The sequence below is a fragment of the Mustela nivalis genome (genome assembly GCF_964662115.1).
Source record: "Mustela nivalis genome assembly, chromosome: 2".
Taxonomy (NCBI): domain Eukaryota; kingdom Metazoa; phylum Chordata; class Mammalia; order Carnivora; family Mustelidae; genus Mustela; species Mustela nivalis.
Window position 1 is genome coordinate 112,434,826 of NC_139021.1, and position 20,738 is coordinate 112,455,563.

Here is a 20,738-nt window from a genome sequence, read left to right on the forward strand (position 1 = left end):
CATTGTGCCTGTCCTCAGAAGTAAGATCTTTTTGTATGCTAGATGCACTGTGGATCTTCATTTGGATATTGCCACAGAGAGCCAGCCCCTGTGAACTTCTGTGACATAGACTATTTTTATGGATCTTTGCATTCTTATTTTCTTAAAAAGGAAAGCATTGATCTAATAAATTAATTTTTTATATCAACTCTTACCCTAAAATTTTGAATTCATTCAATGTGTATCCTGTGCCCCTGAGAATCCGCATCTATCTAAAATTCCTAAGAAAAGAAGGATGCCCCTCCCTAAGAATGAAATACCAGCTCAACACCTAAGAAACAAGAAACCCAATGTCCTTGTTTTCCAGATGCTATATTACTGTAGACACCAAAAACATGTTTTTCTCCTCCAGAAAGATTTCCAAATAGTCTTTTCTTTCCAAATATCTGTTAAATGAGGAGATTTAATACTTTGAACTTGATTATAAATCATTTTATATGAGAATTTCACTTCAGGACAGACTTGAAAAAGTTTTCAAAAATATGCTAGCCATTTTGATATGTCTGATGGACACTTGATAACAAAGAAATTCTTTAAGGGGAAAAAACTTAATCACTTTTCTAAATTTACTCAAGCAAATATCTTTGCAGCTGTGCATTTCAATCACAATGTCATCTGCTTTGGATATATTTTCTTTTCTTTTCTCTTCTTTTTAACATCAGAACAGTATTAACATTTCAGTAGTAAATCCTGGTAACACATCAACATTACAAAAATGTAAGGCCATAACCTTTTGTGAATTCAAAAAATTGTCTTTGAATGATAACGTCGGAAAAATAAAGAATCATGGAAACTCTCTAGATAGTAAATCCAACTTGCGTAGCAGGACGATGTACAAAGGCTGGAGAGAGATAAAGTTTCATAGGTGAGAAGCCTGTGAAAATGTGCTCATGACCTCACCTCTTTCCCCATTACACAAAATGCCACTATTAGGTTTAATATTAGGTAAGATGTACTCCATAATTTAGAACGAGGTGCTAGATTTTCTGAAAATGAGTGGAGGAGGAGGAGGAGTCAAGATGGCAGAGGAGTAGCAGGCTGAGATGACATTAGGTAGCAGGAGATGAGCTAGTTTATCAAACCATTCCAAACACCTACAAATCCAACAGGAGATCAAAGAGAAGAAGATAAGCAATTCTAAAAGTGGAAAATCAACCACTTTCTGGAAGGCAGGACCTGTGGAGAAATGAATCCAAAGCCACAGGAAGATAGACTGCGGTGGGAGGGGCCAGCTCCCTGCAAGCAGCTGAGCAATGGAGCACAAAATCAGAACTTTTTAAAGTCTGCTCCACTGAGGGACATCGCTCCAGAGACTAAGTCGGGGTGAAGGCCATGCTGGGACAGCGTGTTCTCAGGTCCTGTGGGATCACAGAAGGATCGGGGGTGTCTGAGTGTCACAGAGCTTGCAGGTGTTAGAGCGGTGAAGCCAGCTACAGAGACAGAGCCAAGGAGTGAGCTCTTAACTCCGGGTTACCTTAAACTGTGATCCATGGGACAGTCAAGCCACTGCTCTTTGCGTGGATCACACAAGATTTGGAGGACCCCCCCTGGAAGAGCCAAGGAGTGAGCTCTTAACTCCAGGTTACCTTAAACTGTGATCCATGGGACAGTCAAGCCACTGCTCTTTGCGTGGATCACACAAGATCCGGACGACCCCCCCTGGAAGAGCGCAGGGATCTGCTGGGTTTGGAGACTCCAGACAGGGCTGTGTGCCAGAGACAGAGAAGCTTGGCCTCAGGCTGGGTGATCTCGGAGCATGGCCAAAGGCCAGGGAGACAGGAGTGATTGAGCGCTTTCCTCCAAGGGTGCACTGAGGAGTGGGGCCCCAAGCTCTCTGCTGCTCTGGGCCAGAGAATGGGAGACAGCCATTTTCCTTCCCGTCCTCCAGAACTCTATGGAAAGCATTCAGGGAACAAAGTCTCCTGAAAGTGAACCCGAGTAGATTACTTAACCCAGCCCCTGCTAAGGGTGGTGAAATTCTGCATTGGGCAAAGACACTTGAGAATCACTACAGTAGGTCCCTCCCCCAGAGGATCAGCAATAAATCCAGCCAAGACCAAGTTCACTTACCAAGGAGAACAGTGGAATTCCAGAGGAGGAGAAAGCAAAGCATGGAATTCAGGCCTTTCTCCCCATGATTCTTTAGTCTTGAAAAGTTAATTTAATTTTTTTTTAATTTTATTTTTTCTTATGCTAATTTTTTTAAATTTTTAATCTTTCCCTTTTACCATTTTTTTTTAAAGATTTTTTATTTATTTATCAGAGAGAGAGAAGGGGAGAGAGCGAGCACAGGCAGACAGAATGGCAGGCAGAGGCAGAGGGAGAAGCAGGCTCCCCGCTGAGCAAGGAGCCCATGTGGGACTCGATCCCAGGACGCTGGGATCATGACCTGAGCCGAAGGCAGCTGCTTAACCAACTGAGCCACCCAGGCGTCCCTCCCTTTTACCATTTTTAACTAGTTTAACAATACCTCTCATAAAAATATTTTTGAACCTTCCTTAATATAGTCATATTTTGTCCTTTATTGTATGTAACTTGATTTTATTTATACACATAAGGTTTTCTCTTCTAAAAATAATCTGGGATACAACTTCTTCTAATAGATCAAAATATACCATAAATCAGGCACAGGGCTTTGCTCTAGTCTTCAGCCTGAGTAAATTCTCTCCACTTTTTATTCCTTTATACTTCCAATCAACTTATCTTATCCACTCCTATTTTAGAATTTTTTTTTAAAAATTTCATCTTTATTGTCATATTCCATCCCTTCATCGTGTTTACCCTTATTTTGTGTAGTGTGTGTGTGTGTGTGTGTGTGTGTGTGTGTGTGTATTTTTTCATTCTATAAAATTTTGGAAGGTAGTTTCTTCTAAGAGACCAAAAGACAACCAAATTAAGTGGGTGACTCTGTGACTCTGTTCTCTTCACCAGTCTAATATTTATATTTTCCTTTTTTATATTTTTCCTTTTTTTTCCCTGAACTTCTTATCCTCTCTCTTACCCCCAAAATTTGGGGCCTCTTCTGATTTGGTTAAAGCATATTTTCCTGGGGTCTTTGGCACATTTTTAATATATTCATCTGGATAAAATGACAAGGCAGAAAAACTCACCACAAAAAAAAAATAAAACAAAACAAACAAATAAACAAAACACAAACAAACAAGAGGCAGTACCAAAGGCTAGGGACCTAATCAATACAGACATTGGTAATATGTCAGATCTAGAGATTGGAATGACGATTCTCAAGGTTCTAGATAATAGAGAAACCCTGTCTGGAGAAATCAAAGCCCTTTCTGGAGAGATAAAAGAACTAAAATCTAACCAAGCTGAAATTGAAAAAACTATTAATGAGGTGCAATAAAAAATGGAGGCTCTTACTGCTAGGAAAAATGATGCAAAGAGAGAATTAGTGACATAAAAGACCAAATGACAGAGAATAAAGAAGCTGAGCAAAAGAGAGAGAAACAACTACTGGACCATGAGGGGAGAATTCAAGAGATAAGTGATACCATAAGATGAAACATTAGAATAATTCAGATTCCAGAAGAAGATGAAAGAGAAAGAGGAGCAGAAGGTATACCAGAGAGAATTATTGTAGAGAATTTCCCCAATATGGCAAAGGGAACAAGCATCAAAATAAAAATCCGAGAGGCACAGAGAACCCTTCTCAAAATTAATAACAATAGGTCCACACCCCATCATCTAATAGTAAAATTTTCAAGCCTTAGTGACAAAGAGAAAATCCTGAAGGCAGCCCGGGACAAGAACTTCGTAACTTATAATGTTAAAAATATTAGATTGGCAGTGGACTTATCCACAGAGACCTGGCAGGCCAGAAAGAACCAGCATGATATATTCAGAGCACTAAATGAGAAAAACTTGCAGCCAAGAATGCTATATCCAGCTAGGCTATCATTGAAAATAGGAGGAGAGAAAAAAAAGCTTCCAGGACAAACAAAAACTGAAAGAATTTGTAAACACCAAACCAGCTCTACAGGAAATATTGAAAGGGGTCCTCTAAGCAAAGAGAAACCCTAAAGTTAGTAGATCAGAAAGGAACAGAGACAATATACTGTAATAGTCACCTTCCAGGCAATACAATGACACTAAATTCATATTTCTCAATAGTTACCCTGAATGTAAATGGGCTAAATGCCCCCAATCAAAAGACAAAGGGTATCAGAATGGATAAAAACACAAAAGCCATCAATATGCTGTCTACAAGAAAGTCATTTTAGACCCAAAGTCACCTCTGGATTTAAGGTGAGGGGGTGGAAAACAATTTACCATGCTTGTGGACATCAAAGGAAAGCTGGGGTGTCAATCCTTATATCAGATCCATTCGACTTTGAGCCAAAGAGTATAATAAGAGATGAGGAAGGACACTATATCATATTCAAAAAGTCTGTTCAACAAGAAGATCTAACAATTTTAGAATTTTTTTTTATTTGACAGAGAAATCACAAGTAGGCAGAGAGGCAGGCAGAGAGATGGGGGGGAAGCAGGCTCCCTGATGAGGAGAGTGCCTGGTGTGGGGCTGGATCCCAGGACTCTGAGATCATGACCTGAGCCAAAGGCAGACGCTTAACCCACTGAGCCACCCAGGTTCCCCGAATATCTAACAATTTAAAAAATCTGTGCCCCTAACATGGGAGCAGCCAACTATATAAACCAATTAATAACAAAATCAAAGAAACACATCAACAATAATACAATAATAGAAGGGGACTTTAACACTCCCCTCACTGAAATGGGTAGATCATCCAAGCAAAAGATCAACAAGGAAATAAAGGCCTTAAATGACAAACTGGAACAGATGGACATCACAGATGTATTCAGAACATTACACCCCAAAGCAACAGAATACACATTCTTCTCCAGTGCACATGGAATATTCTCCAGAATAGATCACATCCTGGGTCATAAATCAGGTTTCAACCAGTATCAAAAGACTGGGATCATTTCCTGCATATTTTCAGAACACAATGGTTTGAGCTAGAACTCAGTCTCAAGAGGAAATTTGGAAAGACCCCAAATACATGGAGATGAAAGAGCATCCTTTAAAGAATGAATGAGTTAACCAGAAAATTAAAGAAGAATTGAAAAAATACATGGAAACCAATGATAATGAAAACACAACACTTAGAAATCTGTGGGGCACAGCAAAGGCAGTCCTAAGAGGAAAATATACAGCAGTACAGCCTTTCCCAAGAAACAAGAAAGATCTCAAATACACAACCTACACATACACCTAAAGAAGCTGGAAAAGAACAACAAAGAAAGCCTAAACCCAACAGGAGAAGAGAAATAATAAATATCAGAGCATAAGTCAATGAAATAGAAACAAACCAACAAACCAACAAACAAACAAAAATAGAACAAAACAATAAAACTAGGTTCCTTGAAACAATAAAACAATAAAACTTTGGTTCCTTGTAAGAATTACTAAGATTGGGGCACTGGGTGTCTCGGTGGGTTAAAGCCTCTGCCTTCAGCTCAGGTCATGATCCCAGGGTCCTGGGATTGAACCCCCCATTGGGCATTCTGATCAGCAGGGAGCCTGTTTTCCCTTCCTCTCTCTCTGCCTGCCTCTCTGGCTACTTGTGATCTCTGTCTGTCAAATAAATAAATAAAAGCTTTAAAAAATTAATAAGATTGATAAACTCCTGGCCAGACTTATCAAAAAGAAAAGAGAAAGAGCTCAAATAAATTAAATCATGAATGAAAGAGGAGAGATCACAACCAACACCAAAGAAATACAAACAATTATAAGAACATATTATGAGCAAATATATGCCAGCAAATTTGACAATCTGGAAGAAATCGATGCATTCCTAGAGATGTATAAACTACCACAGTTGAACCAGGAAGAAATAGAAAACCTGAGCAGACCCATAACCAGTAAGGAGATTGAAGCAGTCATCAAAAATCTCCCAACAAACAAGAGCCCAGGGCTAGACGTCTTCCCAGCGGAATTCTACCAAACATTTAAAGAAGAATTCATTCCTATTCTCCTGAAACTGCTCCAAAAAATAGAAATGGAATGAAAATTTCCAAACAAATTTTATAAGGCCAGCATCACCTTGATCCCAAAACCAGACAAAGATCTCATCAAAAAAGAGAATTACAAACCAATATCCTTGATGAACACAGATGCAAAAATTCTCACCAAAATACTAGCCAATAGTATCCAACAGTATTTTAAAAGGATTATTCACCATGTCAACTGGCTGGTTGCAACAGGGCTGCAAGGTTGGTTAGATATCCGCAAATCAATTAATGTGATATAGTACATTAATAAAAGAATGAACAAGAACCATATGTTAACCTCAATATCATCAAAGCCGTCTATGAAAAATCCACCGTGAATATCATTCTCAATGGAGAAAAACTGAAAGCTTTTTCACTAAGGTCCGGAACACAGCAGGGATATCCATTATCATCACTGCTATTCAACATAGTACTAGCAGTCCAAGCTTTAGCAATCAGGCAACAAAAAGAAACTAAAGGCATCCAAATCCAAAGAAGAAGTTGATTATCACTCTTCACAGATGATATGATACTATTTGTGGAAAACCCAAAAGGCTCCACTCCAAATCTGCTAGAACTTGTACAAGAATTCAGTTAAGTGTCAGGATATAAAATCAATGCACAGAAATCAGTTGCATGTCTCTACACCAACAACAGGACAGAAGAAAGAAAAATTAAGGAGTCAATCTCATTTACAGTTGCACCCCAAACCATAAGATAACTAGGAATAAACCTAACCAAAGAGGCAAGGACTCTATACTCAGAAAACTATAAAGTACTCATGATAGAAATTGAGACAAAGAAATGGAAAAATGTCCCATGCTCATGGATTGGAAAAACAAATATTGTGAAAATGCTATGCTACCTAAACCGATCTACACGTATAATGCAATCCCTATCAAAATCCCATCCATTTTGTTCCAAGAAATGGAACAAATAGTCCTAAAATTTATATGGAACCATAAAAGACCTCGAATAGCCAGAGGAATATTGAAAAAGAAAACCAAAGTTGGTGGCATCACAATTCCAGACTTCAAGCTCTATTACAAAGGTGTCATCATCAAGACAGTATGATACTGGCATGAAAACAGAATAGAAAGCCCAGAAATAGACCCTCAACTCTATGGTCAACTAATCTTCAACAAAGCAGGAAAGAATGTCCAATGGATAAAAGACAGTCTCTTCAGCAACTTCTGTTGGGAAAATTGGACAGCCCCATGCAGAAAAATGAAACTGGATCATTTCCTTACACCACACGAAAAAAGACTCAAAATGGATGTAGGACCTTAATGTGAGAAAGGAATCCATCAAAATCTATGAGGAGAATACAGGAAGCAACCTCTTCGACCTCAGCCACAGCAACTTTTTCCTAGGAATATTGACAAAGGCAAAGGAAGCAAGGGCAAAATGAACTATTAGGACTTCATCAAGATCAAAAGCCTTTGCACAGCAAAAGAAACAGTTGACAAAACCAAAAGACAACTGAAAGAGTGGGAGAAGATATTTGCAGATATCTTCTACAAATTTGAAGACATCAGACAAAGGGCTAGTATCCAAAATCTATAAAGGGCTCAGCAAACCAAAATCTATAAAGGGCTCAGCAAACTCAAGACCCAAAGAACAAATAATCAAATCAATAAATGAGCAGAGGACATGAACAGACATTTTTGCAAAGAAGACATCCAGATGGGTAACAGACACATGAAAAAGTGTTCCACATCACTCGGCATCAGGGAAATACAAATCAAAACCACAATGAGATACAACCTCACACCAGTCAGAATGACTAAAATTAACAAGTCAGGAAATGACAGATGCTGGTGAGGATGCAGAGAAATGGGAACCCTCCTACACTGTTGGTGGGAATGCAAGTTGGTGCAACCACTCTGGAAAACAGCATGGATTTTCCTCAAAAAATTGAAAATAGAGCTACCCTATGCCCCAGCAATGGCACTATTGGGTATTTATCCTAAATATACAAACGTAGTGATCGGAAGGGGCACGTCACCCAAAAGTTTATAGCAGTAATGTCCACAATAGCCAAACTATGGAAAGAACCTACATGTCCTTCAACAGATGACTAGAGAAGGAAGATGTGGTATATATATATATACAATAGAATACTGTGTAGCCATCAAAAAATGCAATCTTGCCTTTTGTGATTACACGGATGGAACTAGAGAGTATTATGCTTAGTGAAATAAGTCAGTCAGAGAAAGACAATTATGATATGATCTCCCTGATATGAGGAAGTTGAGAGGCAACGTGGGGAGTTTGGGGGGTAGGAAAAGAATAAATGAAAGAAGATGGGATTGGGAGGGAGACAAACCATAAGAGACCCTTAATCTCCCACTGAGCCACCCAGGTGCCCCAAGAGACCCTTAATCTCACAAAACAAACTGAGGGTTGCTTGGCGGTGGGGGGTGGGGTGGGGATAAGGTGGTTGGGTTATGGACATTGGCGAAGGTATGTGATATGGTGAGTGCTGTGAAGTGTGTACACCTGGCGATTCACAGACCTGTACCCCTGGGGCTAAAAATACATTATATGTTAATAAAAAAAATAAATTATAAAAAATAAATATAGATTATATGATGTCCACAAAAACTATTCATTTAAATGGAGAAGTCCATCACACAGTTTTGCTTCTATATCTTGTAATTTTCTAGAAAAATGAATCTCAAAATAATTCTTAGAGAACACTAATTCTTACTAATCATGACACAAGAATGCAAATTCTTTTACTTATCTACATGTAAATGTATGTCCTAAATGGAGACTCGGTATTTCAGACAAAATTCTCAGTTTTAAGCAACAGAAATTGACTGGCTATTTAGGTAAAGATGACTCATGCAGAGAATGCCAGATTCCCAAAATCAGTGGAAGGTTGGAGATGCAGTCCTGGAAAACAATGAGAAAATTAGATCTAAGGTAGCACTGGGAGGCCTAGAAAAGTCATAGAGCAGAACACATGGGTCAGCATACAAAGACTTCCATGACAATGAAAGAACTTCCACCGTCCTACACATCTTCAAGTTCAAAGTCTCAAGAACATCCAGTTGGCTAAGTCTTAGATGGCTACCTAGCTCGTGTGTCCACCCACCTGGCAGCTCTGGGTCCTAAAATCTGAGGTGTTAATTCTCTTTGTACGTAGGACCTCCTCCACCAAGACACCTATACAGGATAAGAAATACCCCACCCCTAAAATAATGGAGTGTATTATTGGAGAAAGGAAAGTTGGATGCTGAGTAGCTAAAATAACAACAATAAGGAGTAAACAATAACAAAGAAAATAACAAGGTGAATCATCAGTTAGGATTCATGTGACATAAATTAACATATGTCCTGGAATATGAAAATGAACCACCCATTGGGTTGATCTATAATTAAGATCTTGTATTTTATTAAGATGATTTGAAGACATAGTTTACTGCCTTCAGTTAATCTTTAAGGAAGACTTAGAGCTGATAGTTTTTTGTTTTTTCCCATATGTTAACTGGGAAACCCCTGATATCACTTAGACATAGGATATGTGTCAATTAGGCAATTATTAAAATCATCTTAGTGAATAACTGGAAAGAACTGAATCCTATTGTTTTTTCTGTTTAACCAAAATTGAATAATTCAAATGTCACAGAGAACATTACTAAGTACTTCCCTTTATATTACCCTTCTTTCTATGTCTTCATGTTCCTTCTTTTCTCTAAATTTCTTTCTCTAAATTGATGTGTCCCCTCCATGAGACACACATTTTCAAATCATTCTGAGTAATGTTTCTGATCCAATCAGTAGACTTCACTGAGTCCCTACTCTGTGCTAGTTTACGCCCACAACTGAAGTTACAAACAGAATGAGGACACAGTCTTGATCCTCAGAAAAGTCACAGTCTAGCTGAGAATTCAGACATAGGCCTGAGCTCAGAGAGCTCACAGTCTAGTGCAGGAGATGGATACCTAAGTAGATAATAATAATTAACAATAGCAATACAGGCAGGACATTATGGGAGATACCAGGAAGGACTGGGCAGTAGAGATGAGGGGAGGATCAGAGAAGGCTCACTGGAGGAGGTGACATCTGAACTGGGGAAAATATCTCAACACACCACAGGCAGAGTAAGGAAGAAAACGCAATGGACTGTGTGAAGATCACCAGAAGCAGTCTGGTTTTGTGTGGCTTCCCCTCAGGTTTGTGCTTGTGGCTGTACTGTAATGTAAGGGTTGCAGAAATATATGATGTTCTTGTAACCTTATAAAAACAGGGCCAACTGATAGTAAAATGTGATGAGGCCAAAGCTGGAAGAGACTCTATAGAAGCAGGACAGAATGAGGGCAAAAGCAGAGGGTCTGAATCCCAGTCCTTTCCCCTTACTAGCTATGTAATCTTAAGTGGGTGACTCAATTCTCCAAGCCTCTGTTTTCTTCATTTATAAAATGGAGAGAAACTCACATTAGGCTATTCATTCTAAGGAGTAAATGAGTAGAGAAAGGATCGAACACAATGCTTGGTACAAAAATGTTGTTCACTGACTACTATTTTGTTTTTCTCTTCTCCTCCACTTCCAGAAAATACAAACAAGGCAACTTCTTCTTGCTAAGATTGTGCACACTTGATTTCTCCATGTGTCACCTAGGAGGGGTTGACACAGCTGAGTTTCTCATGGTTTTACCTCATTGAATCTGAACACCATCAGAATAGGTCAAAGCAATATCCAAGAACCGTTTATCTCACACATTGGTGACATGTACTCTTCAGTAATAGGGGGCGTATTCATGGATGCTGCCATCACATCAGGTTAGATATTGCTCCGTTCTGAATTGTCAGTGATACTGGATTAGGAATGTTGGCTAAGGGAAAAGACATAACATGTGACTCAGCAGTTTGTTCTGGGCATATTTTGCTTCCTCTGCTTTCTGTGAGACCAAACCCATGAAGAGTTTATGGGTCCTTTTCAAAAGTTAAAGTCACAATTCAGATGATTATAAATCAGGTTATAATAAATCAAATTAATAATTCCACTATAACAGTCATAAAACAACAAAATAACACCCCACAGTGTAAAAGGTTTGGTTTAAATAACCTATCCAAAAGATACCAATTGAGGTTTTTCTCCAGCACTTACATGTTCATTTTTTAAATCAAATAATAAGCCTTTTGTCTGAGCCTCTTCACAATTCAAGGTTCTTCTCATTCATTCGTTGATTCAAAAAGCATTAACTGATTTTTTTTTTTTTTTTTTTTTTTTTGCTGGGCACTTTTTCTAGTCACTGAATGGGTAGAAATTAAAAAAAATAAAGGACAAAATCCTTGTTCCTGAGTTGCTGTCTGGTTGGGTAAACTATCTGAAGATGACACCTTACAAAATATTGTTTAAGATGTTTTTATTTTTAACTTTCAGAAAGTATTTTAAAAAACCCCTCCTTTCCTTTGCATTTGTATAATTCTGCTCCACTCCATCTCAGCCCTGGTTGTGAGTTTGCCTACTGTAGGTGCAGGCTATATAATTCCACTGGATTGTCAAGGGTTATCAGCAAGGAAATCCTGGAGTCTTAGAACGTCTTGAGAGTGACAGATGTATTCCCTCAGTATAAAATGGAAAAATAAGAATCAAAGTCGGTTAGTAAATGGTTGTCACCAGGACTGGAGATGGAAAGAACAACCTGAATATGACATGCTAGTGCTGGCGGCATTAGGGTGGCTGGACAATGCCATCTCATCCCAGTACCATTTTGCAAAGCAATTTTGTGCTCCTTCTCCCATCAGTCTTCAAGACAGCCTATAAATCTGGGTTTCTTATCCCCATTTCACCTAGACTAAGAGAAGTTGTGTGGCTTCCCAAGGTTATCCAGCTCGCAAGAAGCAGGTCAAAAGGACAAATCAGAGGGACTGAGATCAGCAGAGCTCAGGAATTAAGTAAATAACTGTGTTGGCCTTTTGGCAGTTGCAGATCAAGATAGACCAGCTCAAAAAGAATGGGATAGACTCATGAAGGAGAATGTAAAGACTTCCCTGGGAACTGAAACCTACCAAGACTTTAGACTTTGACTTTCAAACCAGAGGTTACTTTAAAGTTCATCCAGACAAACTTTAGAATCTGGTCACTTCTCCAAATCTCTGAAGTTAATGAATAGTCCAACTAGGTAAGAACTTCCAGTATCTTGACTCCTAGGCCAATGCTCAACATCACCTCATTATTTGCTGGCTAGAAAGGTTAGTGGAAGTTCAACTTTTAGTAAAAACTTGAAGGAGCCTGGACTTATCTTTGACAGTGGTTCTTCTGAATGAACCATACTCCCAGTGTTCATACACCCCTGCATTTTCCCTTTCCCTTTGAATCGAAGCTGATTCTGTGATCTTCTTTAACCCATTGGACATAGACGAAGTGACAGGGTACCAGTTTCCATGCTAAGCCTTAAAAGGACCTGGCAGCTTTTTTTTTTTTTTTTTTTAATTCACACATGAAGAAGACAGTCACCGTGGAAGAAGTTTGACTGCCCCCCTGAGAGATATCTAATCTAGACATATGGAGAGACCACACAGAGAGGAACTGAGGCCCCTGGCTAACAGCCTTAGCTGAGCTTCGAGTCAACAGTTAACACCACCTTCCCAGCCATGAGAGAGAGTGGGGCCATCTTGCAAGTGCATCCTGGAGTCCAGGTCAAAACTATCAGCCATGTAGATCAGAGTTGAACTGTCTCAGCCAAGCCTTACCAAAATTACAGGATTGTGAACAGATAAACAAGAAGGTAATTGGAGTAAGCCACCAAGTTTGGAGATGATTTGTTACATACCAGGAAGTAGCTACAACAGTGAAGGTATGTGCTGCTGGCTCCAAGAATCTGGACCCACCAAATTTGGAAGACTTATCTCCTTAGTTGGACAGAGCCACACACTGCATCCACTGGCTTATCTCTACGTCATTCTGAACTCTAGATCTGACATATTACCAATGTCTGTATTGATTAGGTCCCTAGCCTTCGGTACTACCTCTTGTTCTTTTTTTTTTGTGGTGAATTTTTCCACCTTGTCATTTTGTCTAGATAAGAGTATATGAAGGAGGAACGCAGGGACTCAGTTGGTTGGACAACTTCCTTCGGCTCAGGTCATGATCCCAGAGTCCCGGGATCGAGTCCCTCATCGGGCTCCCAGCTCCACGGGGAGTCTGCTTCTCCCTCTGACCTTCTCCTCGCTCATGCTCTCTCACTGTCTCTCTTGCCAATAAATAAATAAAAATCTTTTTTAAAAAAGCGTATATGAAGGAGAAAGTAAAATACTAAAAGGGTGGCAACAAACCCAGGAAAATATGCTTTAACCAAATCAGAAGAGATCCCCAATCATGAGGGGGGAGAAAGTGGGTAAAAATAGGTTCAGAAAGAAAAGAAAAAAAACAATTAAAAAAAAGAATAAAGAAAAAATATAAAAAAGAAAAAAATATATACATATATTACATAAACTAGTTTTAAAAACGTTAAAAAAGAAAAGGGTAAAAGTTAAAAAAAATTTAGCAGAAGGGGAAAATTGAAAAAGAATAAAAAATTAAATTAACTGCAAGACTAAAGAATCATGGGGTGAAATCCAAGAGTTTCGTGCTTTGCTTTCTCCTCTTCTGGAATTCCGCTGCTCTCCTTGGTATTGAAACTGCACTCCTTGGTAGGTGAACTTGGTCGTGGCTGGATTTCTTGTTGATCTTCTGGGGAGGGGGCCTGTTGTAGTGATTTGCAAGTGTCTTTGCCCCAGGCAGAATTGCACCACCCTTACCAGAAGCCGGACTGAGTAATCCGCTTGGGGTTGCTTTTGGGAGCTTTTGTTCCCTGAGCGCTTTCCGTACAGTTCCAGAGGTCGGGAATGAAAATGGCAGCCTCTTGGTCTCCTGCCTGGAGGATCTGAGAGCCCGGGGCCCCACTCCTCAGTGCGCCCTCAGGGAACAGCGCCCAATTACTCCCATTTCCCTGGCCTCCAGCTGCACTCCGAGCTCACCCAGCCTGCGACTGGTTCAAGGTAACCCTGAGCTGAGAGCTCACTCCTCGGCTCTGTCTCTGTAGCTGGCTTCCCTGTTCAAATACCTGCGAGCTCTGCGACACTCAGACTCCCCCATCCTTCCGTGACCCTGCGGGACCTGAGGCCATGCTGACCCCATGTGGGCTTCACCCCAGTTTAGCCACTGGAGCGATGTCCCTCAGCGGAACAGACTTTTAAAAGTCCTGATTTTGTGCTCTGTTGCTCTGCTGCTTGCCAGGAGCCGGCTCCTCCCCCCATGGTCATTCTTCCCCTCGCTTTGGATTCGCTTCTCTGCCAGTCCTACCTTTCAGAAAGTGGTGGATTTTCTGTTTCTAGAATTGCTGTTCTTCTTCTCTTCGATCTTTCATTGGATTTGTAGGTGTTTGCAATCTTTAGATAAACTATCTAGCTGATCTCCTGCTAGCTGAAGTAGTCTCAGCCTGCTACTTCTCTGCCATCTTGACTCCTCCCCAATCTCTTATATATTTTTAATAACAGTCCTCTATCAGATATGTCTTTTGCAAATTTTTTTTCTCCCAGTCTGTGGCTTATCTTTTTATCTTCTTGACAATGTCTTTTGTGAAGCAGAAGCCTTCAGTTTTAATGAAGCCCAGCCTATTGATATTTTCTTTCCTGGAGCGTGCCTTTGGTGTATATCTAAAAAAAAAAAAAAATCTTTGTCATATCCAGGGTCATTTAGGTTTTCTCCAATGTTGTCATCTGTATTATAATAGGATTTATATTTAGGTCTATGATCCATTTTGAGTTAATTTTGAAGGGTGTAAGGGCTCCATCTAGATTATTATTTTTTTTTAATTCTATTTATTAATTTGACAGAGAGGGATCACAAGTAGGTGGAGGCAAGCAGAGAGAGAGGGGGAAGCAGGCTCCCTGCCGAGCAGAGAGCCTGATGCTCGATCCCAGGACCTTGAGATCATGACCTGAGCAGAAGGCAGGGGCTTAACCCACCGAGCCACCAAGGTGCCCCTAGATTTTTTTTTTAAATATATGTGGTTATCCAGTTGTTGCAGCACCATTTGTTGAAAAGAATATTTTTGCTTCTTTGTCAAAGATCAGTTGGCTATATGACTATATTTATGTAGGTATATTCATGGGCTGTTTATTCTGTCTCATTGATCTACTTGTCTATTTTTTTGCCAATTGTACTGTCTTGATTGCTGTAGCTTTGTAGTAAGTCTTGAAGTTGATTTTTATCAGTAAGACTTTGCTCTTCTTCAGTATTGTGTTGGTTTTTCTGAGTCTTTGACATCTCTACATGAAATATAGAATCAGTTTGTTGATATCCACAAAATAACTTTTTGGAACTTTTATTGGGATTTTGTTGAGTCTATAGATCAAGGTGAGAATAACTGACATTGTGACAATATTGAGTCTTCCTATCCATAAGCATGGAATATCTCTTCATTTATTTAGCTGTTCTGACATATTACCTTTGGGTTTTATAATTTTCCTCATATAGATGTTATAAATATTTTGTTAGATTTATAACTAAGCATTTCATTTTATGGGGTGCTAATGTAAATGGTATTGTGTTTTTAACTTCAAATTCCATTTTTTCATTGCTAGTATACAGGAGAGTGATTCACTTTTGTATATTAACCTTGTATACTGGAACTTTGCAATAATTGCTTATTATTTCCAGGAATTTTTTGACAGTTTTGTTCCCTACATAAATGATCATGTCAATTACAAACAAAGACAGATTTATTTCATCCTTCCCAATCAGTATAATTTTTATTTCCTATTATTGTCTTATTGCATTACCTAAGACCTCCAATATGGTATTGAGAAGGGACACTCTTGTCTTGTTCCTAATCTAGCAGGACAACTTATAGTTTCTCACCATTAAGTGTAATGTTAATTATGGGGGATTTTTTTGTATATGTTCTTTATCCAGAATGTGTATTCTGTTGTGTTTTAATGAGATAGTTGATAAATGTTGACTAGGTCCACTTGACTAATGGTGTTCAACTATGTCCTTACTGGTTTTCCACTGGCTCTGCCCATTTCTTTTTTTTTTTTTTCTGATTTTATTTATATTTATTTATTTGAGAGAAAGAATGAGAATGGAGAAGTCAGAGGGAGAAGCAGACTCCCTACTGAGCAGGGAGCCCCATATGGGACTCGATCCCTGGACTCTATCCTGGGACTCCAGGATCATGCCCTGAGCCAAAGGCAGTTACTTAACCAACTGAACCATCCAGGCACCCAGATCCTCCGATTTCTGAAGAGGGTGTTGAATTCTTCAGCTGTAATAATGAATTCATCTATTTCTCCCTGTAGTTCTAGTAGTTTTTGCCTCAGTCATTTTGACATCTGTTGTTAGACACATATATTTTAAGAGCCTGCTTTCTTTTTATTAGTGTTAACATGGTATATATATATCTCGCCATCCCTTTACTTTTAATTTCTATAAGTGTCTTTATATTTAAAATAAGTTTCTTTTTTTAAGATTTTATTTATTTGAAAGAGAGATGAATGGGGGGAGGGGCTGTGAGAGAAGGAAATGCAGACCACCCACTGAGCAGGGGGCCTGATGCAGGTCTCAATTCCATTACCCCAAGATCATGACCTGAACTGAAGGCAGATACTTAACCGACTGAGCTACCTAGGCACCCCTAAAATAAGTTTCTTATAGATAAAATATAGTTAGATCTTGTATTTTGATCCACTCTAATAATCTCTTTTAGTTGGTATATTTAGACAATTAACATTTAAAGTGATTATTGATATTTTTGGATTGATACCTACCATAGTTGTTACTATTTTCCATTTAGTACCTTTGTTCTTTGTTCCTGTTTTTATCTTCCTCTCCCTTTTGTAGTTTTTAAAAAATATTTTATTTATTTATTTGTCAGAGAGAGATCACAAGCAGGGGGAGCAGCAGCAAGCAGAGCAGGCAGAGGGAGAAGCAGATTCCCTGCTCAGCAAGGAGCCTGATGTGGGTCTTGATCCCAGGACCCTGGGATCATGACCTGAGCCAAAGGCAGATGCTTAACCAACTGAGCCACCCAGGTGTCCCACTTTTTTTAGTGTTATTCTTTTATTTTTTATTTTTACCTTTTGTAGTTTCAATTGAGCATTTTATGGGATTCCATTTTATTTTCTTTTGTAGCATATCAGTTATATTACTTTAAAAAAACACTTTTTTAGTGGCTGTCCTAGACTTGTGCAATATAATAATACAAGCCATTTTCAAATAGTGCAAGTAGTGCAAGTACCTTATAATAACATAAGTAATCCTAATTCTGCCCATATATCCCTTGTATCATTGCTCATTTCACTTCTACAATAAGCATACTATACATATATATGTATATAAACACACATAATTAAGTACATTGTTGCTATTATTATTTTGAACAAATTATTATTAGATCAACTAAAAGTAAGAAAAATAAAAGCTTTTATTTTACCTTGATGTATTGCTTCCCTGATGGTCTTCCTTTCTTTATGGAGGTCTGAGTTTTTGGCCTCTATTTTTTCCTTCTAAAGAACTTCTTTTAACATTTCTTGTAAGGCAGGTCCACTGGCAATTAATTCCCTCAATTTTTGTTAAATTGAGAAAATATTTACTTTTCTTTCACTTTCGGAGGTTAAGTTTTCAGGGTGCAGAATTCTAGGTTGGCATTTTTTTCCCCTCTCAACACTAAATATTTCACTTCACTGTCTTCTCGTTTGCCTGGTTCTTGAGCAGAAGTTGGATGTAATTCTTACCTTTATTCCTCTATAGTAAGGTGTTTTTATTCTCTGGCTTATTGTTCCTTTATCCTTGCTTTTCTGAAGTTTGAATATATTATGCTTTAGTATAGTTTTGTTTGTCTTGCTTGGTTTTGGTTTTTGTCATTTATCCTGCTTGGTGTTCTCTGAGAGTCCTGGACCTGTGGTTTGGTCTCTGATACTAATTTAGGAAAATTCTCAATCATTATCACTTCAAATATTTCTTTTGTTTCTTTCCCTCTTCTTCTGATATTCCCATTACATGTATGTTAAAACTTTTGTAGCTACATCTCACTTCCAGAATATTTTGTTCTAGTTTCTTTTTTCTATCTTCTTTACCTTTTTTCTTCCATTTTGGAATTTTCTACTGTCTTATCCTGAAGCTCTGAATTTTTCTCCTCATCCATATCCCATATGCTGATGAGCCCATCAGAGGCATTCTTTATTTCTGCTACAGTGATTTTTTTCCCCTAGCATTTAAAAAATTTTTCTTTTGAGAATTTACTTCTTCCTACTTAAGTTGTCAATCCACTCTTGCCTGATGTCTACTGTATCCATTAGAGCCCGTACCATATTGATCAGAGTTTTCAGTTCTCTGGTTGATAATTCCAACAACCTTGCCATTGCTGTTTCTTCAAATTGTGTTGCCTTTTTAGTATGCCTTGTAACTTTTTCTTGATAGCCAGACATGATGTACCAGGTAAAAGGAACTGTGGCACATAGGCCTCTCATACACCAGCCTTTAGTAATGTGGTGGTGAGTGTTGGGGTGAGGAAGCATTCTGTAGTCTTATTATTTGGTTTTAGTCTTCTGGTGAGTCTGTGTCTCTGGACTGTGAACCTCACAAATGCTTCTCAGTCCACTTTTGCCCCGAGATGAGACAAAATTGCTAGAGTAGGTTGGACTTGGGTCTTTCCTTTCCCCGATGTGGAAGGTGAGAGCCAGGTGAGGTTGGACATTTCCTTCCTCTGGGTTGGTTAGGCTGTGATAAAACACCAGTAGTTTAGACTCTGGTAGAATAGTTCCTCTGAGAGGGAAGTGTTTTTAATAACAGAATGCTCTCAGTATTTCAAAATGATTCCAATTCACTTCTTGCTACTGATAGTCACTGTGAGAACCTGGTCAAACTCATGAGGTAAAATTCCTAAAAATGTGTGGTTCCCCATCCCCCCACCCCCTGGAGTTTTTTTTCTCAGAAATCCACACTGAGCCTTCAGCAATTGAACAATTACAGCCCAGGTTTTCCTTCCTTCCTACAAATTCTAGTGAAGGTTTCTGTGTGTGGCTTTCTGTTCTGGTAGATTGTAATCTTCTATACGGGCCTGTTGATTTCTCCAATGTTTGAAGGCAGTGCTTTGCCCTGTGACCCCAATTCCCTGATGGATCTAAGGAGGGCTGTTGACTTTCCGGTTTGTTGAGCTTTTAACTTGTTGTCAGGGAGGAGTGGGGATGACTTTCAGCCTCCATGCTGGCCACTATAAAGCTTTAAGTATTTGAAAGCAAAATAATGATTTTATTGTTGCATCAGTATACTTTTGTGATCATGATTAAGGTATCATAATTTCAGCCACTCTATTATTGAACACGAAGGTGCCTCTACTCTTCCTTTATTTCTTAGTTATACTTCAGCTGAAATGATTATCTTCATGCACTTGAAATTATTCTTCTTTGGATTATTTTCTTTTTATATCCAAGGTCACATCTATAAACCCCTAATCCCAAAATCGATTAAGAAAATGACTATAATATTCATGACTGATTGGATCTTTTGGTTGGGAAAGGAGGTTGGGGGAGGAAACACATGAGGATTAGTAGTCCTCTTTCAACACTTCCAAGTCTTTGCACTGATTGAAGTGGAAAATGTCTGAGTAGCATAAGGAGTTGCCTGTTGAAACAAGTTAAGTGACACCCCATTCTCTCAACTGAATAGTAAGGAGTCCTTGGGGCTCCTGGGCGGCTCAGTCGGTTAAGCCGCTGCCTTCGGATCAGGCCATGATCCCAGGGTCCTGGGATTGAGCTGCAAGTCAGACTCTCTGCTCAGCAGTGAGCCTGTTTCTCTCTCTCCTTTTGCTTGTCTATCTGCCTCGTTGTGTTCTGTCTGTCAAATAAATAAATAAAAACTTAAAAAAAAAAAAAAAGAAGAAGAAGAGGAAGAAGTAAGGAGTCCTGAAACTGAGAAAGTTTGTATGGAAATGCTGGTGATATGCATTTCTAAAATGCGAGTTCTTAATAATCACAAAAGGAAGTACAATTAAATTCTGTTAATCTATGAGAAATTATATTCTACAATGTGCAACTTAAGCTTCCCCTTCTGTTTCAACTGAATTAAATTTTTCTCCATGCTAATTGCGTCAGCTCTAACAGCAATTCTAGAAACAGAAAATCCACCACTTTCTGAAAGGTAGGACTGGCAGAGAAGCGAATCCAAAGCGAGGGGAAGAATGACCATGGGGGGAGGAGCCGGCTCCTGGCAAGCAGCAGAGCAACAGAGCACAAAATCAGGACTTTTAAAAGTCTGTTCCGCTGAGGGACATCGCTCCAGTGGCTAAACTGGGGTGAAGCCCACATGGGGTCAGCATGGCCTCAGGTCCCGCAGGGTCACGGAAGGATGGGGGAGTCTGAGTGTCGCAGAGCTCGCAGGTATTTGAACAGGGAAGCCAGCTACAGAGACAGAGCCGAGGAGTGAGCTCTCAGCTCAGGGTTACCTTGAACCAGTCGCAGGCTGGGTGAGCTCGGAGTGCAGCTGGAGGCCAGGGAAATGGGAGTAATTGGGCGCTGTTCCCTGAGGGCGCACTGAGGAGTGGGGCCCCGGGCTCTCAGATCCTCCAGGCAGGAGACCAAGAGGCTGCCATTTTCATTCCCGACCTCTGGAACTGTACGGAAAGCGCTCAGGGAACAAAAGCTCCCAAAAGCAACCCCAAGCGGATTACTCA

The 20,738-nt window shown here is 39.4% G+C and overlaps 1 protein-coding gene across 2 annotated transcripts in view; it reads left to right on the forward strand.

Moving 5' to 3' along the window:
• The window catches only part of LOC309859855 (ERO1-like protein beta), a 132,287-nt gene that overhangs the window by 62,109 nt on the left and 49,440 nt on the right, over positions 1 to 20,738 (forward strand). The window contains exon 5 of one of the 2 annotated variants that reach the window (XM_082721061.1): positions 4,879 to 5,021. The exons of the other annotated variant lie outside the window; for it this stretch is intronic. Coding sequence (XP_082577187.1) covers positions 4,879 to 4,965 — 87 coding nt within the window. The 3' untranslated portion in view covers positions 4,966 to 5,021. Of the gene's footprint in view, positions 1 to 4,878; positions 5,022 to 20,738 lie in introns of those variants that run through there. 2 annotated transcript variants of the gene reach the window in all.